This window comes from Triturus cristatus, chromosome 1_1, assembly GCF_964204655.1.
Source record: "Triturus cristatus chromosome 1_1, aTriCri1.1, whole genome shotgun sequence".
Taxonomy (NCBI): Eukaryota; Metazoa; Chordata; class Amphibia; order Caudata; family Salamandridae; genus Triturus; species Triturus cristatus.
Window position 1 is genome coordinate 101,215,404 of NC_140579.1, and position 25,610 is coordinate 101,241,013.

Genomic DNA, 25,610 nt, shown 5'->3' on the forward strand with positions numbered 1-25,610 from the left:
CGCCATGCACAGAGAGTGTTTTTTTTTTTTAATTAAAATTTTTTGCGTAAGCGCACCGTACTCGTACGGTAAGCGTAATCGGCGAAATTTTCAAAAAATAAAAATTTACCGTTTTTGGCCTTAGGGGATCTTTGAGGACTCAACTAACATGGCTATGTGCATGGGCGCTGTCTAAACAGCCCCTTTATATGTTTTTTGCCTTTGTTTACAGCCCCCCCTCAGAGTGCGAGAGAGAAAATGGCGGCCGCCGCTTCCTGGTTTCGACCGATTCGAATGTTTACTTAGATGTAACAGCCAATCAGAATCGCGCTCGCGCACGCCACCGTACGTGTACGGTAAGCTTACGGTAAGCGTACCGTAAGCTGGCTCAGATATATATATTGATTTAAAGGCTATTTTCTCAGAATCTACTGAACAGATTTACACCAAACCTACAAAAGGCACTTCCTTGACCTAGGGACTACCTCTCTGCCAAATTTCTAGTAATTCTGTTCAGCCGTTCGGGCTGTAGCCCTGTCTAAAGGTCCTATGGAAAAATGCATGGGAAAAACGCGTTTTGGGACCCCCCTTTTATCTCAGCCCCCGCTTGACGAATCCCCCCGAGACTTTCAGGGTAGGAGCGGAGCGTAGCGCCCCACCTATTTTGAGAAATTCGCGAGGATTCGTCAACCGGCGCCAAAGTTATTCAAAATAGAATGTTGCGGATTTCCTATGGAAAAGGGGTCCTAACTATAACTACCTACTGGCGACCGCCAGTAGGTAATATATATATATATATATCCATATCCTTAACTTTGGAATCGTTTGCCGAATCAGCGTGAAATTTTCTAAACTAGTGGGGCCCTCCGGTTAGCTCCTGTCTTGAAAGTTTCGGGGTGATTCGCCAAGCGGGGTCTGAGAAAAAAGGGGGGTCTCAAAATGTGTTTTCTCTCTGTTATTTTCCACAGAAAACTTTAGACATGGCTACAGCCCGAACTGCTGAAGGGAATTACACCAAATTTGGCAAAAAGGTAGCCCTTTGTTCAGAAAGAGTCCTTTTTGTTAAATGGTGTAAATGCGTTCAGTAGTTCCTGAGAAATTCAAAAAATAGAGGTCGGAAAATCGATTTCCCATAGGAAGCTTTAGCCAAGGCTACAGCCTGAACTGCTAAATGGAATTACACCAAATTTGGCAAAAAGGTAGCCCTTGGTTCAGAAAGAGCCCTTTTTTTCAAATGGTGTAAATCCGTTCAGTAGTGTTTGAGATATTAAAGGAAAAATATATTTTTATATGTGGGCGGAGCCTAACCCACCAGCACGAGCTTGGCTCTAATTGGCTGCCAACACTTCAAACCAGGAAGTGTTGACAGCCATCTTGTGCCTTTCATGGAGTGAAAATCTTCGGGGGCTGCTGCTGGAGGCTCGCTACTAGCAGACGGTGAAAGGTTTAGGGAGCATACTGTAAATTCGTTGAAAGAAGACCAATGTATTTATGGACTAAACTGCAGATGTGTGGAAAAAGAAAGAGTGAAATGTTTTAGTTAGTATCCCACAGATGTGTCGAAAGAGAACAAGTGAAAAGTTTAGAGTGTATACCATAGACAGGGCCTCTGGAATTATGCAACTGTGCGGCCATGGCAATTTTCGCATAACTGTAGATTTGCCATATTAATCGATCATCTGCCGCAAAATCTGCAGCTTTAAACAACAAAAATTGTTTGTAGCTCAAGCGGTTCAAAAGTTTGCGAAAACGTAGTGACACATACTGCCGTGCAGTGGTAGGTCCTTTGCAAAGGCTGACTGGTCACCTTCTGTCGCTTTTTGCTATATTTCTGTGTTAAACAGTTACTAATTAGGTGCAACTAATGCCTAGACCGTGTTAACAAGTGTAAAAATGACAAAATATTAAAGTAATACTGTCACAAAATGTGCTGCATAATTTGGCTTTTCTTGGCGCATAATTTACTCAACCCTGCCGCTTAATTTGACCCTCCCCTGCCGCATAATTCCTGTGACACTGACCATTGATGCATGGCTGGTTGGTTTGATGTTGTGTTGAGGGGGACTGAGGGGAGAGCCACATACTGCCCTCATTGCCTCCTGTATCTGCTGTGGGGAACGCTGTGCACTGAGTAGCACCGCTGGGGGAGCGGACTGCAACTCCTATCTCCCCCAGCTACCAGTCCTCGCTTCCTGTTTCCGCCCGAATCACCTCCAAAGCACGTCGCCCACCCGAGTCCCTGTTCTCGCCTGGCTGGTTGGTTTGATGTCGTGCTGAGGGGGACAGAGGGGAGAGTCGCATATTGCCTCCTGTATCTGATGTTGGGAGGGCCGTGCACTGAGAAGCACCCCTGGGGAAGCGGACTGCAAGTCCCATCTCCCACAGCTACTAGTCTTTGCTTCCTGTTTCTGGCCGCATCACCTCAAAAGAACGTCGCCCACCCGAGTCCCTGTACTCGCCTGGCTGGTTGGTTTGATGTCGTGCTGAGGGGGACAGAGGGGAGAGCCGCATATTGCCCACATAGCCTCCTGTATCTGCTGTGGGGAGGGCCGTGCACTGAGAAGCACTGCCGGGGGAGTGGACTACAACTCCCATCTCCCACAGCTACCGGTCCCTGCTGTTCCGTCACCACTTTGATGATAGCCCAACACTGCAGGAACGAAGAGTATCCCAATCCACTACCCACGCCTCAGTTGCTGCCACCTGTTTATCATATAAGGGTGACCGCTCACCAAGGCGCCGGGAGAAGAAAGGGGAAACAGGGACAAGAAGAAAACAATATCCAACTGGAGCCTCCCTCTGCCTCTCTGCATGGCCCACAATGGAAGGCAAAGAAGGGATAGGAAGACCTGAGGAAACAGAAACAAACATACAAGACTAGGTGCACTTGAATGTGGATCAAAAACGTTCTCTTACCTTTGTAAAACACCGGAAATGACGAGAAGAAGTCTGGAACGCAGCTGCGTTGCTTCACCTGTGCTTTCCTTCTCTTATTCTCAAAGTCCGATAAGAGTGATAACTTAATCCCCAAAAAACAACCAAGAAAGGAAGGAAGGAAACAAAAAAATACCCAGTGTGTCTGTTGGAGGGAGGACCACCGGGGCGTCGGGGGGACTACTCCGGGGCACCTTCCTACCGCAAAGTTATAGCCGAGCGCCGCTGAGAAGCCCCCTGGGGGAGGTCCTTCTCCTATGATCGTACTAGGCCCAGTAACACCACCACACAGGACTCCGTATTAGTTGCTTATCTTGGTTCTTTATCAATAGTAGCACATTCAATATTTACAGCGGGATCGAGTGATCCAGTAAGAGTCTCGATGTCCTTGAAGGGATAGGGTAGCGGGACAGTCTTAGTACCAGCCCGGTACGGGAAGGCCCTGCGCCAGACCTTGAGTGCTGGTCTCAGAGCGGCTCGGACGTGGAGAGCCGCGACGGCGTCAGCAGGGCTCGGGTGGTAGTTCCGCTTGGGTCGAGCCGCGACACAGTCAGCAGGGCTCCGGTGGTAGGTTCGCTTCGGTCGAGCCGCGACGAGGTCAGCTGGGCTCTGGTGGTACGTTTCAACAAGGTCGGGCCGCAACAGCGTCAGCAGGGCCCCAAAGGTTCCTGAAGGTCTTTAAGCACGGTGGAGCCGCGACGTCGTCAGCAGGGCTCAGAGTGTAGTTTCAGGAAGAGTCTTTCTCCGTAGGGTCAGCCGCGATCCGATCAGCAGGGCTCTTGACTCCGGGATACAACTGTCGTCTTGTTGCCGGGTCGCCCGAGATATAGGTCTGGAGCCCTTTGATGTCCGGACCCTTGCGCCCAGGAGGGCGGAGAGGCCGGGTAGGGCGCGGCCAGACGCCCAGCAGGAGAGGCGCCAGGCCCCAGAGAGCTGTGGGGCGATCGCACCTGGGTGTGGAAGGACGGTTGGGGGTCCCATCGATACTGCCCTCCGCCGGGAGTGGGAAGGGCTCACGTGGTATCCCCCGGGCCAGGGGTTGGCGCCTCGATGTCGGGCCTCGCTGTGACCGAGGCCGGGTGGAGCGGGGTCACGTAGGTGGTTACGTAGAGTCACGTACAATCCAAAATGGAGGAGCCCCGAGGTGCATGGGACCTCGTGCGGCTTAGCGAGGGGGAACAGGACCACGCCACGAGGCCGGCTCCAACAGTGTCCCAATTGGAGTCCCAGAAACAAGAAGTCCAATGTGCCAGGCCTCGCCAAAACTGCTAAGCTAGGAATCGGCGTTATTCACGTGGGTTCGGAGGCCAGAGCCGGCAAAGTCCTTCCGGTGACCAGAACCGGAAGAGAAACTAAGCGCCGTCAATCGGCAAGCAAGAACTTATATACAAGCAGCCGACTGGCTCGTCATCCCCACAAGTGCACCCAATCAGGTATGTGGCCTCTAGATGTATACAGTGTGAAAATATAAAGAAAAGATGTTCTAAAACCCAACAATATGAGTAGCACGTCATCCACTGCTCGAGATGATCCTCAAATGTCAGTAGCTCCACCAGCAAAGCACTACCAGTCGCAGGGCAGAGATAAGGCCACCTCGTTGCACTCCTTTACTACCAAAAACGATTAAGGGAATAACACACAACTAAATATACAGGAACATGGTGGGAGGGCTTCTCTCCTTAACCAACATAGACCGCATGGGGGGATACCCATTAATGCTCAGCAGTCCCTGCACCAACCTCGGGACTCAGTCCCCTTTGTGCTGATCCTGGCTAATGTCCCAACCTTAAAGGAGGATCAGACGGAAAACACCATCCAATTAATGGATAAATCTTTGCATTGGTTGTCTTGACAGGTACCTAGCAGGGGAGATGGGGCCGTTCCACTTGCCAATCAAATTATCATGGCTAGAAGGGTGGGGTGGTTAGGCTCGACAAATAAAACAATGGACGGGGATTGCGTGATTATAAATTTGAACAACTACCACACTCCAAGAGCTCTCCTGGACCATCTATGTAGGGATCCTCCTAGGGGCACAAAGATAAGAGCATTATCTTATGGATTCTTTTTAAGTCTGCTTTGACACTGGTAAACGAATCCAGAGTCCCCCGGGTGGGGGACAAATGGGAACCATTGAACCAATCGAAGGGTAGCAGGGGTAATCCTCGAGAATAGATTTGTCCCCTTAGTGACCTGGAACAATGTGACTGACTAAAATCACTGGTAAACCAAGTCCCAGACATAGTAATAGAAAAACCTGACGAATCCTATGAACCCCCTGGAAATATTCGGGACGGGTCCAAACAAAATATTCAAGATATTATCTTGAAATACTGCAGAAATTACGAATAAATTGAAGAATCTCACCTGGTTAAAAGAGTGGGAAGGTCAAGACATCACCTGCTTCCAAGAGACATGGGCAATTGAGCCCATCTTTATAAATGGCTACCACTCATTTCAAACAATGGCAGTACCTTCAGTGTCAGGGAGGGCCAAGGGGGGACTCCTAACTTTAATTCCTAATACGGCAGAAATGCTAGTAAAGAAGTTTGAGGCTGTAAGCCAGTATTTCCACCTTATACCTTTAGAATTGGGAAACGAAGGGGTCTGACTCCTAATCAACTACTATAATAATAACTTTGGTCCAAACATGCATTTATTAGTTGAGGAAGTAAACAGGACAAGCAACGAGACCTGTAAAGAGAAATAAAAAAATAAATCACTATGTATCATCAGGGTGGGCGATTTTAATGTCCACCCTTGTAAGCTTAGTCAACACCGAATTTGCGGCCTAGTAGATCTGCTGGGATATCTGATGTATCATTGTTCACACAATAAATATGGTTGCACCTTAAATAGGCTTCTTTTTACCAGAGATATGACCGTAATCAGTAATTCAAATAGTAAGAAGGATCCCCCACAAAACACTTTCTCCAGGGAACTTTGCGAATCAACAATTGATTATATAATGATTTCTAATTCCCATACCGGTAGGGTCACTGACCTGGCTATCTGGTTTATGCCCTTAAGTGATCATGCAAGACTAACGTGCAGGGTACTCTTACTCCCTAGGAAGGAAAAAGAGTACCAGACAATCCGATCACCTCTACTGGTCAGGATAAACGGCTACCAGTTAAAGTGGACTCAAATAGATAAACATAAATTGGTACCAGAGGTGATAGGTAAATCGCAACAAAGTATTATTAACTGTTTGGACCAAGAATTATCATCAGTAGACCTAATTTCCTACTTTGAAAATCTCATAGCTCAAATAAAAAGGGCACTTACCCATCAGTAGTCATCTAAATTTGGGAAAACTAAAGGTTAATTTGATACTTCATGCTTACAAGCAAGGAAGTCTCTTTATAAAGCTTTAAATAACCAAATTAAAAACAGCGCTCAAATCTCTTTAGCCCGGAAGGAGTATAAAGCAGTAAGAAAGAAAAGGGAAACATTTCTGAGGGAAGAAACATGGGCCAAGCTTGAGCAGGCTTCCAAAAACGGTAATAGTAGAGAGTTTTGGGAATTAATCAATTCACCTGATTTTAAAACTAAGAGGGAGCCCTCTCTGGATACCAATGTGGGTGAAGAAGATTGGGTGGCCCATTTTGTGAGTATTTTTTCTCTCAATATTCTACCTACTAAACCTGCTCCCATCATTTATCAAACTGACCAAGACAGATTATCCTTTACGCTTTGAGAGGTAAGGGGTGGGTTGGGAGCCTGTTCCCGAAGGAAAGGCCCAGGCGGGGTCCCAATAGATTTCTTTCAGGACAACTTAAACCTTAGAACTTAGAACTTTAGACCCCTATTAACCAATGTTTTTAACAACATAGCCCGGGTAGGCCCACCAGTGTCCTGGAAATCTAGTATAATTGTTCCTATACATAAGAAGGGTGATAGGAGGAGTCCTAAGAATTACAGGCCAATTTCTCTCATTGATACTATAGCAAAATTAATGTGTCGACTTCTCCTATCAAGGCTGGAGTTATGGGCAAAGGAGAAGAACATCTTAATGAAGCTCAGTATGGGCTCCAGCGAGGAAAAGGCACTGTTGATCAGTGTCTGAATCTCTCTTTGATTATGGACAAATATACCAGAGCGAGGGGTGGGAAACTCTATCTTGCATTTATGGATCTTTCACAAGCATTTGATTGTGTTTCCCACTCCTGACTCTGGCACATAATGGAGGAGATGGGCTGTGAACCAGCGATTATCAACTTTATACGCCAGCTATATTCAGACACTAATGCATCTGAGCGTCATGGGAAAAAATGGGGAATGTACCCGCCCTTTTAAGATCTTAAGGGGGGTAAGGCAGGGTTGTTTCCTGGCTCTGTTCCTTTTCTCGATCTATACGAACGGAGTAGAAAAGGCGCTTGTGACTACAACTTTGGATGTCTCTGTGGCTGATTCCCTCCCATTGCCCATCTTGGCTTATGCTGACAATTCCGTACTGATCGCTCACACAGGGCTAGCCCTCCAGACTCTTATTTCAGCCTAATCGTCCTTTATGGCTTAATTGGACCTCCAAGCCAATCAAACTAAATCCTTCGTAATTGCGGCAGGGGCAGGAAAACGTGATAAAAAACCTAATTTCTAAATGGACTCGGGGGAAAATTGGGATAGTGGATTCCTTCCCTTACTTGGGGGTCCTTCTTGATAAAAATCAGACGTGGCAACAACTGGTGGATGGAATAGCATTGGGTCTTTGAGAAGTTTAATGGTGATTAAGGCTTTCTCACAGAAATTGGGTTCTAAGCCACTTTACCACATTAAGAAGATTTACCAGTCTACAGCAAAGTCTGCAGCGACGTATTAACCAATGGGTTTGGGGGACGGCCCCTATTGATTCTCTATAAGCCATTGAAAATAAGTTCTTTAAGTCCTTGGTGTCCCTACTGCAATCTTATTTGAATTATATTATACACACTGAGTTGGATTTACCTTACATTACCGACTCAATTAAGTTGGCCCCAATTTTCCTCTGGCACTCCATTTGGAGGCAGAACACCTTGATTTTAACTCAAAACATCATTAGAAACTGCCTAAAATTGGAGAACCACAGTAACATTAAATGGCTAATCTAAGTAGAGCGCGAATTGACAAATATGGGACAAGAAGTATTATTTAAAGACCCACTATCTTTTAAAAGAATATCTAGGGGAAAACTGGTGGATTTTTTCATTAAGAGTGCCCAATACTTTAGAGCAGAGAGGAATCATAGCAAACAGTTGGTCCTTGCCTACCAGTTAATCCCCATAGTGGGCGGCTATTCATATTTAGTGGATATCTCGTGCCCGCAAGAGAAGTTTATTTTAACTCGTTTTCGCCTGAACTTCCTTCCACTAATGTTGGGTTTCCCGTCATAAAGATTTAAACACTCTGATCTATTACACTGCCCTTGTGACGGGAACTCGCCTCAGTCTGATCTCCATTTATTGTTTTTCTGTGGTTTGTATAAAAAAGAATGAAAGGAATATATCGTTCTGATTTTAAAGCATGTGCATCCTTGGCTTGGAATGATCTGCCTTTCTTTTTGAGGAATGCTTCTAGTCTTCTCTTGTTTAGGAAGGGCTTGAAGACTTGGCTTTTTACTCAATGATTTCTTTCCTCCTCCGGCCAGGCAACTCATAGCGCCAGGACACCTTAGGGTAACCGTTGCGCTCTATAAATCTTACTAACATAACATAACAAAGCGGTTTAAACTGAGACAGTGTCGAATAGCATTATATTTTTTAAAGTCATTGCCCGATCCTTTAGTTTCCGATGCAGTGGCACGCTATTGGAGGGCGTGCATGGGCAAGAGGAAACAGCTGGATCTGGACCTTAGATGATTAATTTTAGACTTTTTCCTCGCTAACTCGTATTTCAATTAAAATTTTATTTGATTGCATGTCTGTGATACTGTCTAAAACATTTATGGAGATTCAAGTTGCACTCCGTTCTGATGCATGAATGAGGATGAATTTGGAAATGAAATGTCCGTTACATTGGGTTTTTATTAAACGGTTTTTATGTACTTTTGTGATCTTAATTGTAAAGATCGAATAAAGTTTTTAAGTAAGACGGAGAAAGTGAAAGGGTTTAGGGAGTATAACGCAGATGCACGGAAAGAGAAACAGTGAAAGGGCTTAGGGAATACACTGTAGATGCATGGAAAGAGAAACAGTGAACAGGTTTAGGGAATACACTATAGATGCACGGAAAGAGAAACGGTAAAAGGGCTTAGGGAATACACTGTAGATGCATGGATAGAGAAACCGTGAAAGGGCTTAGGGAATACACTGTAGATGCATGGAAAGAGAAACGGTGAAATGCTTAGGGAATACACTGTAGATTCATGGATAGAGACATGGTGAACAGGTTTAGGGAATACACTGTAGATGCATGGATAGAGAAACCGTGAAAGGGCTTAGGGAATACACTGTAGATGCATGGAAAGAGAAACGGTGAAATGCTTAGGGAATACACTGTAGATTCATGGATAGAGACATGGTGAACAGGTTTAGGGAATACACTATAGATGCACGGAAAGAGAAACGGTGAAAGGGCTTAGGGAATACACTGTAGATGCATGGATAGAGAAACCGTGAAAGGGCTTAGGGAATACACTGTAGATGCATGGAAAGAGAAACGGTGAAATGCTTAGGGAATACACTGTAGATTCATGGATAGAGACATGGTGAACAGGTTTAGGGAATACACTGTAGATGCATGGATAGAGAAACCGTGAAAGGGCTTAGGGAATACACTGTAGATGCATGGAAAGAGAAATGGTGAAAGGGCTTGGGGAATACACGTAGATGCATGGAAAGAGAAACAGTGAAAGGGCTTAGGGAATACACTGTAGATCCATGGATAGAGAAACGGTGAACAGGTTTAGGGAATACACTGTAGATGCATGGAAAGAGAAACGGTGAAATGCTTAGGGAATACACTGTAGATTCATGGATAGAGACACGGTGAACAGGTTTAGGGAATACACTGTAGATGCATGGAAAGAGAAACGGTGAAAGGGCTTAGGGGATACACTGTAGATGCATGGAAAGAGAAACAGTGAAAGGGCTTAGGGAATACACTGTAGATGCATGGAAAGAGAAACGGTGAAAGGGCTTAGGGAATACACTGTAGATGCATGGATAGAGAAACCGTGAAAGGGCTTAGGGAATACACTGTAGATGCATGGAAAGAGAAACGGTGAACAGGTTTAGGGAATACACTGTAGATGCATGGATAGAGAAACCGTGAAAGGGCTTAGGGAATGCACGTAGATGCATGGAAAGAGAAACAGTGAAAGGGCTTAGGGAATACACTGTAGATCCATGGATAGAGAAACGGTGAACAGGTTTAGGGAATACACTGTAGATGCATGGAAAGAGAAACGGTGAAAGGGCTTCGGGAATAAACTGTAGATCCATGGATAGAGAAACGGTGAACAGGTTTAGGGAATACACTGTAGATGCATGGAAAGAGAAATGGTGAAAGGGCTTAGGGAATACACTGTAGATGCATGGATAGAGAAACCGCAAAAGGGCTTAGGGAATACACTGTAGATGCATGGAAAGAGAAACGGTGAAAGGGCTTGGGGAATACATGTAGATGCATGGAAAGAGAAACAGTGAAAGGGCTTAGGGAATACACTGTAGATTCATGGATAGAGACACGGTGAACAGGTTTAGGGAATACACTGTAGATGCATGGAAAGAGAAACGGTGAACAGGTTTAGGGAGTCTGCCGAAGATGTGTGGAAAGAGAAACAATGAAAAGGTTTACGGAGTAATCCACACAGGCATGGAAAGAGAAAACAATTAAAGGGTTAAGGGAGTATACCACAGAGGGATGGAAAGAGAGAGAGTGAAAGAGTTTAGTAGTAAACTGCATAAGTTTGGAAAGAGAAATGGTGAAAGAGTTTAGGGGGTATACCACAGAGGCATTGAAAGAGGAAAAGTAAAAGGATTTAGGGCCAGATGCACACAGACAGGGTGAAAAAACTTTGTTTGATTAATTAAAATCTTTACAATAATAAAACGCTCTAATGATAAAATGATATGAAGAGTTGTGTAATTACAAAAGTTAAAATATTTAACGGTACATTATTACATAAAGCCAAGAGGGCACTGGGTTTAATTTTACATGATTTTCATAATAGTATGCGTTTTCTATAATAAATGTGTGCCAAGAGGAGCACAAAATAGCTTTGTTACTAAACAAATATCCTATGCGTTAAAACACAATCAAAGAAATGAACGAGACACTAGTCCATAGAAAAAGTCTGACTCTCAAATCCACTCACTTTGGGGCTCTATTTGAAGGGGGATAATCCCTGCATAGAGAAATAAACACTCTAAAGACAGAACGCCACTCGGATCCATGCAGTAGAATGAGCAGTCAATATGCCTCACAGGGCCGCTAACAAATTATTCCAGAGAGAAGGTGACACTTAACTGCATATTAAGTGGAAAGCGACCCGGTGCCGTGTGGTGAAGATTTGATTACAGGCGCTCCCACTGTGAGAGCCTTTTTGCCGCTCTTGTGACAAACTTGGTGAACCGGATATTGAGGAACGTGTTCTCTGGGCTCATGGCTGCTAAAATGGCTTGACAAGAGCACACACCAAGTTTGTTCCATTCCCCCGTAGTAACGCCCTTCGGTCATTGGGTAGAGGGGGGCAAACACACGCCACGTGTTCAATCGACTCCGGAGTGCACCCACACCCCCTGCATGTTGTATTGTCGTTTGAATGGCATTAATCTGGTAAGTGATGCAAAAAAGGCCATTCGCCCATCCTAAGAGCCAGGAATCTTTTGTTCCATAGTGCTGCATAGGTGCATGATAGATATGTCAACGCGGTCCCTGGCTTAAAGCCTGATATAACCATCCAGGCAAGTTTACGCTTGGCCAGTTGTGCCCCTTCAGAGTGCAAAGATGCACACCGTTTTTTTCATGTACAAAAGGCCCAATTTGCAATTTGGTATCTTATTACAGAATCACAAACTGGGTTTGCGATTCGGCCTTAGTAAGGGGAGTTTTTAGGGCAACCCTTCCCAATACCGAATCGCAGTGGTATGTAAGAATATTTAGTGACCGAAAAAGGGGTCGCTAAACTTTCCCATTTTACCACCTACTTTAAGTAGTTGGTAACCCATTCGCAACCAGGAAGGGGTCCCCAAGGGACCTCTTCTCCTTTGTGGTTGTAAACATTTTTTTAAGAGGGACCACTGCCTGCTCTTAAAAAATTAAGCGAAAACTTTAAATTTTTCTTTTTGAAACGTATCTCATTTTACTCCGAGGTAAACAGGCTACATTAAAAAAAAAAAAAACATTGCTTTATTTAAAAGCAGCCACAGACATAGTGGTCTGCTGTGCCTAGCAGGCCTCCGTCCCTGTGATTTTTGCGATTCCCAATGGGTCGCTAACCGAGACCTACCTCAGGAAAATTAATGAAGTGGGTCTATTTGTGACCAATGGGAATCGCAAACTGTGTTCAACAGTTCAACACACATATGTACATGGGTGTTTGCGATTACCAAATAGCGATTTGGTAATCACATGCACTTTCCTACGTACATAAGGCCCTTAGAGAGTATACTTGCAGGTGTGTAGTAAGAGAAACAGAGAAAGTGTGTAGGAAGAATACTGCACATGTGTGGAAATAGAAACAGTGAAACAGATATGTGGAAAGGGTACAGTGAAAGCGTTTATGGAGTATTCTACAGACATATGTAAAGAGGACAGTGTAGGACTTTAGGGAGTACACCATGGATATGTGGAAAGAGAAACAATAATGAAATCAAATGATTACTTCACAGCTGAACTGGAAAAGATGTCATTGAACTTCCAAATGTTATAATGACATGTTCCTGCTTATTCCATACCCACTGTCACCGTAGCAGTCGATGTGTCCAGAGGACGCCCATCACCATGGATGAAGCAGTGAGCGCTGGTCAGCACCCACTGGTCTGTCACAAGAGATCCGCTGCACGTACTGGTCAAGACCTGCAAGGCAGAGAGAGGTACGTAAATGGGGATTCTTCCACAATGTTGGTCCCTTTACCTGCTTTTTAAGTGCCAATAACATATGGCGACCAGTTCCAGTGACCAGAGAAACCTATATATGATAATCATAGGAGTAGTAGAGGCCAGTACATTGTGCTCCCATTCGCTGCATCACGAAGGGCTTCTCTGGGGTTAGTAAAATGTTGGAAGCCTTTGCCAGATGGGAATGAGAATCAGAGTGTTGAACGTTGTTAAGTGCGTGTGCACCTTTTTCTTGGGGCCCCAACAGTAAGAGCTTACTCTGGATTAACTCCAACAATTAATGTTGTTAATCACTCGGATCCTGAGGATACAACACTGTTGCACTCCATCTAAAGGAGTAAGGGTTGCCTTTCAGAACTTGTGTGAGTTTAGACACTCAGAAACAGTAACCCATCAACTAGGCGACAATAATTTCAAGGTACAGAGGTATCTCACCAAAGCCGCTGGACAAGCTGTCCCTCGACATGTAAACCTATTGAGCTGCAATGACACAGGGCTTCTCTCTCCCACCTCGGGCACAGTGCCAGTGGTGGCTATTCTCCCAATGGTGGAACTACCATTAGCCCTGCCATCAGGAGAAGCCTCAGGACAGGGCTACAACTTACTTTGTTCCTGCTGGAGGACCACTATGAATAGCATGGAACTCCTAGACACAAAGAAGAGACGAACAGACACATGGTGTCCGCGTGCTGGCAGAAACGAGGTCTGTTTGCATTTAATGACATTAGGTCCTAGTATAAATAATTCAGTGCGACACTAGTGGATGAAGAACCATATGGTTGATTTCAGCGCAATTCAAAGATGTTGCATGGCAAACACACACATCCACACCCATAGCGGAGCAGTTTTTCAGGACTCAACTACATCTTACCATCCAAACTCGAGGCTATGGTGGGGGAAGACATCCCAGAGAGTAAGGTGTTACAATGGATGTGTTGCTCCTCTCATGAATCCATATGACCCATATAATCCTTACTAGCTGAGTTAAAGGGTAAAAGTGGCCAGCGCTCAAAGCTGTCACAGTAAAGTCACCTTCATCACTGTCCAGAGTCAAGTATAGACATTTTTGTGCACTCCGAAGTGATTGTGGCTGGACTAGCATTCTCCCGACTTGGGAGGGTCTCCCATATTTGAGAAGGCCATCTTTGTTGCTCCCTGTCACTGAAGCAAAGCAGAACTCAGCAAACAAGCGGGATTGGGAGGAGGAATGTAAGGCCTTTTTCGCATTTCAGGTGGATGTCAGGTAAGAAACTGTTAAACAAGGTGCATGTGGCCTCGAAGGAGGAGAGAAAGGCTAGATATAGGTCAGGTTTAGGCCCTATGTGGCATTGGGTTTGTTGGATGACAAGTCAGTTTTACCTGACAAGGGCTTCGTGGTAAGCCGTTTGATTGCTTTTCTGGCTGATATGATTTGGAGTGGATTTTTTTTAAAGATGCCTCAAGGTAGCGATTGAGCTGTTTATACTTGTGGTTAGTGAGCTCACTGAAGAACAAACCAGAGTAGAAGTTCCTGATTTCAGCCTAGCGGATGAAGCTACGTCAACAGACGGCTCCATGATAACTGTTAGGCGGTGTGTTGTAGTCAAGGTCATGGGTGCATGGGTTATCAAATAGGAGGGGAGCAGCCTGGTTCTAGGTCATAGCTGGATATCTGATGGTTTATGTGGAAGATGATGATGGAATTGGTTGGACAAGCACTGTGGAATAAGCCCAGAAAGGTGTCTGAAATTCATTTGGTGAGAGAGCTGGTCACGGTGATGGAGTGGGTACAGACTGAGGAGAGTATGTGGAAGAAGCAACAGCAGAGGGGTTTTAGGGATGTAGAGGCAGGTTAGTTGTTGGTGTAGCAGAGTTGGGTGCGTATCAGTGTCCCAGTGGATACCTAGTGGCAGTAGTCCAGTATGTTATTTTCTTTTGATGCAGGAAGTACTCACTTTGAGAGCGAGTGGTTCTGCACCCCAAAAAGGAGAGGGGTGAAGCAAGAATGCTAATATTGCATTTCTGCCTCTGGTTGAGTGGGAGTGGTTGGGTGATTTGTTCTCTGTGCTGTTGGGAGTTTAATCTATTAGCACCTCTTAGTAGATCACTGAAAAATCAAGTTTCAAGAAAGGTTAAGGTACCCAGGAGGATCCTCATCCTGTAGCCTAACCAGGAGCCCTCCATGAGGTGTCCCACCACCATTCCTCACTGACCTGGATTCTTTTCAATGTTTCAGCTTAGTCATAAGACAGAGGGCACAACACCTTACCTGATGTTAAATTCCTACTTTCCTTGATTTCTACATTTCAATTATTTCACATTTCAAACGAGGAAGGTTGCATACATTTTATGAAGAAAAATACTTAAATTCTATAGAAGATCATTTGGAAGACGGATATTGCATATGCAGATGCAAATTTTTCTCTTCAGTAATTTAAAGATTTATTGCCCATGGCCTAAAGCATTCACCTTAATCTTCACATGCCAGGGGTAATTCTGCCGTTTGTTGTTGTCCTCACTGGTGCTACTCAGGCCACACATGTCCCCAATTTCTTTCACACCTAATCAGAGATGAGTGAAAAAAATCAGTCAAAGATTGCTGAAGGATCTGGCTGCATGGCGCTGCATATATAAAGCAGAGAGAATAAGAAGGGGCGCTTGTCCCCGTCACCGTACTCAGCATTTCATCAAAGGAATCTTTCAGGTCTTCTGCAGACTTCAACTTGAAAACATGTCTTTCATCTGGCTTCTTGGAAGCGATATCGCTGAGCTCTGTCACGTCCACATCGTGCCCGATGCCGATAGCATACACATCTGGTAAGGAAAGAAGGCAGGAAGATGTTCATGAAGATGTGTAAGTTAGTTAGTGACCTACTGGGTGCATGCTTGTTACCTTTCACACTCCTGCCCTCTCCTTTCCCTTCTATACCAATTGTTCACCCTCCCAGCTTCATCAATCAATATTTTATAGGGCTCACTGGACGTCATTGCAGTGTATTGAAGACCAAGCCATGATATAAATAATCATACTGCAGCTAAGCCTGCTATGGCCATCTCATATTTGTTCTTGGCGACTTATTGTTCTCACCCTCCTCCCATCTTCCTCTAGTATGTTCTTTCGGCTTGCGTCCATTCCATCATTACATTTTGGTATCTTCTTCCAGTCTCCCCATCTGCTCATTGACTTATGCTCACCTCGGCCCGCCCATCCCTTTCCTTCCCTCATACACTCACCCTGCTACTTATATTCTCACCACCTACCAGCAACGACTTATCACTTTCCCCTAGAATCTGGATATAGTATGTAATATCCACATTGTTCTGTCCTTCCCCAACTCCAGCCTCAGTGCAGACACTGGAGCCGTGATGGGCATACAGTTTCATGTGTCCTTTAATTATTTCAAATGCAAAGGACTACCAGCATAGAGACCAATCGCTGCAAAGTCTGACATTTTACATATGAATGTTACGGAAAGCAAGAATCTGCAAGCTCTGATGAACAATGCAATTGCTTTTACATAGGCAAATCCTAGCCCACCTTCCCAGAATTGCAAACATAAGCATACATACAATCTCACAGAGACACACACACACCAGTAAATAATATTATACCAGGATCACATACAAATGTAATAACATGTAAGGGTCACCAAAATGGGATTCTACCCGAAACATACTATTGTTTGTGGTATGCTTCCAATTTGTTCAAAAAGGTATGACGCGCTGTATGCGAATCATCTAGAGTAGCACAGCATTATGCACATTTATGATCCAAGTTATCCATGTACTCATGTAATACCGACGCTGGCACCATCGACTCCCGTTGGTCAGCCGACTACAGCGCTTTAGCAACGACGACACCCCTGTTTGCACCGTGACCTGCCAGCACCGTGACGAGCACCGCCTTCACCTCGCACCACGACCCTTGTCTCACCGACAACGCCATCTGACGCCGCCACCTAGCCGCTGCTCGCACCGCAACCTGAGGGTACCGCACCGCAGCACCCGACGCCTGCCAATGCCAGCGCTCCTGATCCCAACAGAAAGGAGCTCGACCTGCAACACGAGTGACTTCAAGGGCCTCGGCGCCCTGCATTTCTAAAAGATACTGTTTGTGAGTTTTCCCGACACAATAGCTGGTCTGCGACGCTGAACCAGCCTGAACTGTTTGGATTTGTTTGCTCACGACGCCGTGATAGCCCCGGACGGAGCTATCGACATCAAGGAACTGTTTTTAAAGCGTATTTGATAACCGTGGATTTTTAAGTACTGTATTGCAGATTTTTTTATCGCTTTTGGTCTTGTCTTAAGTATATAAAAATATTGGATATTTAAACTGGTGTGGTGTTCTTTCATAGTGCTTACACTGTATCAATGTTGGTTATGTGCAAATGCTTTACACACTGCCTCTAAGATAAGCCTGACTGCTCGTGCCAAGCTACAAAGGAGGTGAGCAGGGGTTATTTTAGGAGTGTAACTCCCTTATCCTGACTAGAGTGGTGGTTTCTGCCTGGCTTTGGCACATGCCCTAGCCTGCCAAAAATCCAATTTCTAACATTGGTTGTCAGCGGTGAGTATAGGAGTTGTGTTTGCACTTGACTTTAGTGACTGGTGTGCACTTCTACCAGATCGCAGACCATTACGTGCCACATACTGGTTCTTTTTCTTTTTGGCCTATTTCTGATCTTGCCAGTTTGAACTTGCTACTTCATCATGCCTGAATCAATTGCATCATCTGTTGCATCCTTGGAAGTGGCCTTTGAGGAGGAGAGGTTAGAAACCTACAATGTGAAGGATTTGAAGGCGATCTGCAAAAACCTCAAAATCCAAATCAGGGGCCTCACCAGAAAAATGGAGCTACAAATGGTGCTGAGGGCCTGGGTAGCAGCCAGACATGCTAGTGAGCTGTCTGGATATCTTGGCATGGAGGCAGAGGAGCCTATTCAAAGGGTGGATATGCTTTTGGGGGGGGGGGCACCCTCTAAACCAGGCAATAGCAGTCTGTCCCAGAGGAGCTGGAGGACAGGCGGGTAGCGAGGAAGTTCGAGTTGGAGAAACTCAGGATGCAAAGTGAGAGGAAAGACAAAAGAATAGCCATGGAGGAAAGGAGGATGATGTTAGACCATGAGTTTAAAATGAGAGAGCGGGACTGGGAAGCCAGTGGGGCTAGGCCCAGCCCAGATGGTGGCAGCAGAAGCGTTAAGTTCAGTACTGAGGATGAGGTACACACACACACAGGTTTGGGGCCCTGCTTCAAGGAGGGGGTTCACATACACCAGGGGGTTCAGGATTGTGAGGTAACTCTAGAGGTGCTCAGTATCCCTGAGGTGGATTGGGGAACTGGCACAGGGGATCATTTTGCTGGTAGTTGGAGGGACACTCTACTGACTCTAGATGAGAGGTACAGGGAGAGGGGTTCCCCCATGATAGAAGCCCTGGTACGTGAGTATGGAGACCAGCCAGAAGAGTATGGGTTGAGGGACAGCAACAGTCAGACACTGTCTCACCAGTCTCGTGAAAATGATGTGGGGTACTTTTCTGAGGCACTGGATGGTTGGGTGAAGGGTAGTTTGATTAACACCTGTGTGGGGCTGTGTGATTCAATTGTTGGAGAGCATATTTTAAGACCCTGTTTTACAGAGCTATGCCAACACCCAGGGGATTGTGAGTTCTCTGACCACAGGGAGCTTGCACTGGAGGCAGACCTTTTGATGGATTCCAGAGGATCTGGAGAAGCATCTGGGGGTAAACCGGAAGGAAGTGGCTTAGGTGTTTCCCAACCAAGGGTGGTGGGAAAGGTTCATGGTAGCCCAGATAGGTCCCAGTGTCGTGGGAAGGGTGTAGGGACTCACGTCCTGTCTCTGCAGAGAAGGAGTGGTAATGGGCCGTGGCCCAAGGTGCCCAAAACCCGGTCCCAGAACATGGGTGGTTCCAGGAAGGAACACCAGGTCGGGAGCCTAGGCTGTACTGGTAGGCCGTCCGTTGAGGGCGATCTCCTAATGTCAGAAGAATGTGGAGTGTCTGTAAACAGAGCTCCAGTGGTTCTGGTGTCTGGCGGTGATGCTCCTAAGTGGAGGGTGAGGGGTGAGATGGGGATTCGTTCCCCAGTGGGAGAACCAGTGGGTCCGGGGCAAGTCAAAAAACAGAGAGCGTCATGCACAAACATTTGGAATTAGCCCTACTGGCATTCAAAGCCTGTGATTAGTGGGTTAGCCTCTATCCTCCTGCCCATTGTGAGAGAAAAATCAGAGGTGAGAGGGGGCACCCCTGATGTGTACCCCGCATCAGTGGTATAGGGCCCGACAGGTGAGGTTTGGATCCATACCTACGCAGAGGGGCTCAGGTAGGTTGCTAAGATATATGGCTTATTTGAGGTCCCAAGGTCAAGTATATAATTCCCTGTAGGTATACCTATCCAGAAACATTCCACATATACTCACTTATGTCCCACTCCAATTTGCAGACACAAAATTGAACCGGATATCGAAAAACACTTTTAAAAACATTTAATAAAAAACTTCTGTATCATAAATATATAGATAAAAACAATGCTAAAAACATGAAGAAATACATGTTAGTATATTTTTTTTCTTCAAACAAATCGAAAAGGAATTTCCAAAAGACAATCACATTTGTCATAAAAAATACATTAATTCGTGATCATATATCAACTGGATATCACGAAAATGTTCAATACTTTATCAGGACGATGTTCAGTGCGAAATGAATTTAATGACAACCAGAGCATCGACGCGTATTGATGGACTGGAATAATGAAACCACCTTCCTTAGGCCCAAAAACAATTTTTTCTCCTTTCCTCTAATCAGTCATCAGACCTGTTTTGTCTTGGTGACGTGCGCTGCTTTTAGTCAGGCACGGCTTGTCTGCAGAGTCATCTCTGACCTGTTTCTTAAATTTCAAGATGGATACCATTAGGTCATAATGTGCATGGTGAATTAATGTTAAAATGCATTCGCCTCTTATTCTGCTATATGGAATGGTCTAGTATAATAAACAGCCTATCCTGCTATACAATACAGCCTGCTTTAATTTAATCCGGGAGTTGAACAACTTCCCTCAGTTCTATGTAAAGATTTGAAGCGTAGCCATGTAGCAGAAACTTGTTTGCAGTATGATTGTGGCCTACTGAAGAATAATCCAGGAGTTAAACAACTTCCCATTTAGTATGCAGTTCATTTTCCCAAAAATGTTATATATATATTTAGCAGTTAAAAATAACCAGTAAGAATTCAATATAGCCCTTCGATTCCGGGTCTGCTGTAATGTGATATTTGGGGTCCCAACAGGGTTTAATCAAGAGTTTAGGAATGACCAATCCACATGGTCAGAATCCTTTTTCACATCCAGTGCAAGCTAGCCTTAGGAACGCGGTTACGTGGTTAATAAATACACCCCAGATTATCGCTTTCACAGCATCCAATATTGTTGCCCACGATAGTTTGTCGGTCTTGTTTTTTAATTTAATTGGTAAGCACCTCTTTGATATTACCCCAAAGGAATGGACCTCAAAATGCAACTTAATTAATTTTCCATGGTCGATAAGGTGGATACTCGGGGGGATTTGTGACAGGTGGTTGCTCCGAGAGGTCCCTGGTGCCAATGTCGGCAGTACAAACCCATGGGTACATAGAGGGAGAGACAACAAGATAGTCAACCCGTAAATGGGAGCTGCGGACATAGAAGTAAAAGGTATAATCTCATTCCCCACAGTACGCCAGATGCCTATCATTTTCATGTCGACCAACCCTTGGATTAGGGAGGATGGGGGATTCATTGTGTGCCAGGAAGAGTTGGACCTCTCTATGTTGGACTCCAACGCTATATTAAAATACTATGGAGCTTATTTACAACTCCATTGCAATGCCAGTTCATCCCTTTTTTTATGCATCAGCAGCGCAATGGGCTTGTCCATATTTACAAGGCCACATAAAGTTACCCTGCATGACTTTTCATGGCCTTGAAATATGGGACCCTTTCGTGCATTACTGTGCATGAAAGGGGCATTCCATGGGTGTTTATCTTAAAAAAAATTCTGAGTTTTATATTGCGTGAACTTGACTCGAAGGTATCGCGTATCAGAGTGCTTTACACGAGCGCCAGTTGTGTTACATGAGGACACATTCATTTTTGTTAGGCACGGGGAGATTAAGTGATTCGCCCCCAGAATCACAGGATGCTGCACATCCTTGCTGAGACTCAAACCCGGTTCCCCAGATTTCAAGTCGACCGCCGCCCTAGCCATTAGGCCACATTCTCCCCCATTGTTGCTGTGGGTATTACCATGTTTTGTAAAGCTGTGAATGCGTAAGACTCATACGCCTCCTCAGGGGAGGCTTAGGAATGGCACAACAAGAAAAATAGTTTTATTTCTCCCATTTTTTTCCTCTTTCTATGCGTGCTGCAGAATGCAGCACGCTTAGAAAGACGACAATGCCATCAATCATTTGTTTTGTGTAGGAAAGTGTCCCTTCCTGCACAAAAAATCCTCCCCGCAACACAGGCACCCTTTCAACAATGCGCAAGGGTGTGTGCGTTGATGCACGCCTGCTGTTTGTGCGCTGGGGAGAGGACAAGAATTTGCCATATCTTGTAGATACGGCGCATACCTGCCGTTCTATTTTGACACACGGCAGTGCACCAGGAAGGCTTGCTGCGCTGCCAAGCTTCAAAATATAGTAAATGAGGCCCTAGGTTTTCACCCAGGAAGACAAAGAGCTAGTTAAAGAAGTGTTTTTGTTAATACATCACACACCTCCCTGACCCCCAATGCGTTGCACTGGTCCTGCACCAAGGTAAGATGTTGGCACACTTAGTCACAAAGTAACATACCCTTATATTAAGAATTTATACTATACTAAGTCACATCAACAGAATAGGAAAAGGGAATCCTAGATGGAGACCTAACCCACTGAATTGGACTTTCAGTTTTATTGGACCAGTTACTTACGTTAGGTAACGTCTTATCTGGTAGAGACATTATCTAACTGCAGAATCCTTCCCTTGAATTTCCCAGGTGTCAGATTGGATCCAGAAGATTTTTCTTTCAGCAATACCCCCTCGGGCTGGTAGGTGGCATCGGACAGCTCCACGTGACACTGGCGGCTATGAAGAATAATTACATTAGTGTATTTGAAAAACTAGGGCCCTGAAAGTGAACAACCTTGACCCGAGAAACTTGCCCACAGTGCGGAGAGGATGGGTGAGTCAGTAAGTAATCTGCAGCTAGATTATGGACCACATGTATCAACATTAGGAATAATGATTACCTAATTGCAATTTTCTGGGAATCGGCAATAGGTAATCACTATTCCTAATGTATGAAACCCCAAGAGTTCCATTTAGCGATTCCTAGGGGATCGTGCATTGACCTACCTCATTAATATTAATGAGGTAGGTCGCAGTTTGCGAAACTCTAGTAATAACTAAAATAGGAGCATAATGGCCTGCAAAGGACAGCAGACCACCATGTCCATGATTGCTTTTAAATAAAGCAATCATTGTTTTGTCCGGTGTGATGGACTGCCGTTAGTGGAAGAGATGACTCATCCTGACACCCACTGAATGTCCATGGTCTGGAAGGGTGAGACTGGGAGGGTTCGAAGGCTGAAGCTGCCTGGGGGTGGTGGTCTGACCCGACCTCTGGCTGCCCGACCCATGTGGTTAGAACGATCTGTGCCCTTGCATTGTTTGCTGGACTTGCACGGCTCAGTAGCTGCGGAATGGATGGCACTGCTGAAAGCCACTTCCGTAGCCATGAAAGAGGCAAAAGGCAGAATGGGGACGTGCGGTGACTGAGAGGCCCAAGGACTTGGCTGTAGCCCGTCAGTCCTTAAAGCACTGCAGCAGCCCGTCTGCCTTGTCTTCAAAGAGACTAGTGCCATCAAATGGCATGTCTATGAGTTGGCCTGGACATCCCTCGAAAAGCCAGATGTTCTCAGCCAGACGTAGTGTCTGGCAGCCAACGTCGATGAAATTGCTCTGCCCAGTGAGTTGGTCATTTATTTATTTATTTATTTATGGGCTTATATAGCGCTAGAATCGACTCCAAAGGAGTATCTCTGCGCTTTGGGCCAGGTTGTTCGACTGTTCAAATTCAGAATATGGGAGAGCTGCACTAGATCTCATTTTTAAACAGCAGAGTTTTGAGCTGTTTCCTAAACTTCAGATGATCGGGACCTAATCGTAGTGTTAACGGGAGATTATTCCACAAAATTGGTCCCATCACTGATAAGGCTTTACCACCATGTCTAGCTTTCTTGACCCGTGGTACTGCCAACAGATGACTATTGCTAGATCTAAGGGTCCTTGTCGGGGTGTACGGAGTGAATTTCCTTTCCAGATAGAGGGGGCTTTGCCCATTTATGCTTTTGTGGATCAGACAGCATGTTTTAAATTTTATCCGTTGACGGATTGAAAGCCAATGCAATTTTTCTAAGAGTGGCTTTGATGCTGTTCTTGGCGGGGCATTAAGGACCAGTCGAGCCGCAGTATTTTGTATTACCTGTAATTTGGCCAACACTCCCTCATTAGCTGAGAGGAGCAGGCCATTACAGTAGTCGAGCCGACTCAAAACAAGAGCCTGCACTAAGGTTCTTCTGTAAGAATCCGGCAACAAAGGGAAAACCTTACGTAGCAGGCTTATAGTGTGAAAACATACGCCTGCAATATAGTGTGAATGCTGTTTTAACACTAGATCCTGATCGAGGCGGACCCCTAAATTTTTGACGACCTGTTTAAGTTCTGGAGCAGTGCCAAGATCAAAAGGCCACCAGTCAGGGGACCACCATATTCTGGCTTCCCCGAACAGCATAATCTCGGTTTTACTGACATTGCATTGCAGGTAATTAGTGGACATCCATTGTCCTAAAGCCTTCATGCCTGCTGAAAAGGAGTTCTTTATTTCCGTAGTAAGGGTTTTGAAAGGAAAGAGGAGCTGTGTGTCATCGGCATATGACACGGGGATGAAACCAAATTTGCGCATCACTCTTGCCAGGGGTGCCACATAGATGTTAAAAAGCGTAGGGCTCAAACAAGAGCCCTGTGGCACCCCCTTCGTAATTTCAACCTCCCTAGAACGGTACGTGCCCATGGTGACAGTCTGGGTACGATTAGTAAGAAAACTCCTCAGCCAGGCAAGGGCTTTGTTCTTAACTCCTGCGTTCGACAACCGGTTGATAAGAATGTTATGTGACACGGTGTCGAACGCTGCTGACAAGTCAAGTAGCACTAAGATTACCGAATAGCCTTTGTCTTGAAACATGTGAAGGTCGTCAACCACAGACATAAGAGTGGACTCAGTGCTATGTTTAGGCCTAAACCCCGATTGAGAGTAATCCAGGCCACCCACAGATTCAATGTAGTCGGATAAAAGTCTATTGACATATTTTTCTGTCAACTTCCCCAGAAAAGGTAGCAGTGAGATAGGCCTTAAGTTGGTTAGTTCAGTCCAAGGGATGGTGGTGTTTTTCCTAATGGGCCTTACCAACGCGCGCTTCCATTCTCTGGGGACGGAACCTGAATAAAGAGACATATTAACAAATTTCTCAATTATAGGACCTAGTTGTTCAGATAGCATAGGCATAAGTCTAGCAGGTATAATGTCATCTGGACTACCGCTTTTAATCTGTGTGATTAATGCTAGTAGATCCTTAATGGTGATGGGAGGAAAGATGTCTAAAGAGTGTACATTGTGCACATGTTCCGTGTCTTGAAAAACAAGGGTAGAATCAGAAATATTCGCCTTGTTACAACCGACTATTTTTTCATAAATCGTATCTATCTTATTTAAAAAAAAAAGAAGATATTTGGTCACAAAGCTGTTGAGACGCCAACTCAGAGCTTTCACAGGCAGCCGGTTTAACAAAGGACTGTAATACCTGATAAAGTACCCTCGGGGAGTTCTCTGCAGCAGCAATTTGGGTAGCTATATGGGTTTTCCTTGCCCCACGAATGGCTTTATGATAGTTAGACAAGGAATCCCAATATTGCTTCCTATCATTCTCCTGGTGGGAGGTTCTCCATTTTTTCTCCAATTTCCTAGCGGCCTGTTTTAATGTCCTGAGGTCTTCAGAGAACCAAACTTCTTGTCTGTTAACATGCCGAGGTTTAAATTGTTTCAAAGGAGCTATAGTGTCTATCGTCAGCCTAGTTGCTAATTCATATCTCCTTAAGGCATTGTCAATGTTCTCTGAGGCAATATAAGGAGGTTCAATAAAATTATCTTTAAAGGTTACTTCATTGACTTTATGCCAAGGACGTCGTATGCAGGGAAGGGAGATAGGCCCATGGCCAGTATGTTTATACTGAGAGATATAAAATTCAATAATGAAATGATCAGTCCAGCTGGTTTGAAGAGGGGGTAGACAGGACTCTGTAGGAAAGTTAGCTAATATTAGATCTAAAGTATGTCCTGCCTGATGCGTTGGCCCTGAATTATATTGTGTCAGCCCAAGTAGGGAAAGATCATGTAGTACAGACTGTGCTTCTTTACAGTTTTTTTGTTCACTGTGTATATTAAAATCTCCTATTAACAGAAAATCTCTATCATTGCTAATAAATGGAGCAAGGGTCTCAAGTAGTATGTTAGAGAAGTTCGTACATGGACCCGGGGGGCGATATACTAGAGCACCCATCTGTATATCCTTAGATGAAGAAA

The 25,610-nt window shown here is 45.0% G+C and overlaps 1 protein-coding gene across 2 annotated transcripts in view; it reads right to left on the minus strand.

Annotated features, from left to right (window-relative positions):
• LOC146869629 (complement C2-like) overlaps nt 1–25,610 on the minus strand; it is a 770,906-nt gene that overhangs the window by 345,555 nt on the left and 399,741 nt on the right. For both annotated transcript variants that reach the window (XM_085608924.1, XM_085608934.1), the window contains exons 10-12: nt 15,610–15,747; nt 15,403–15,494; nt 12,792–12,912 (exon numbers count right to left, since the gene is read on the minus strand). In XM_085608924.1, the coding sequence (XP_085465050.1) occupies nt 12,792–12,912; nt 15,403–15,494; nt 15,610–15,747 (351 nt within the window). The remainder of the gene's footprint in view (nt 1–12,791; nt 12,913–15,402; nt 15,495–15,609; nt 15,748–25,610) is intronic.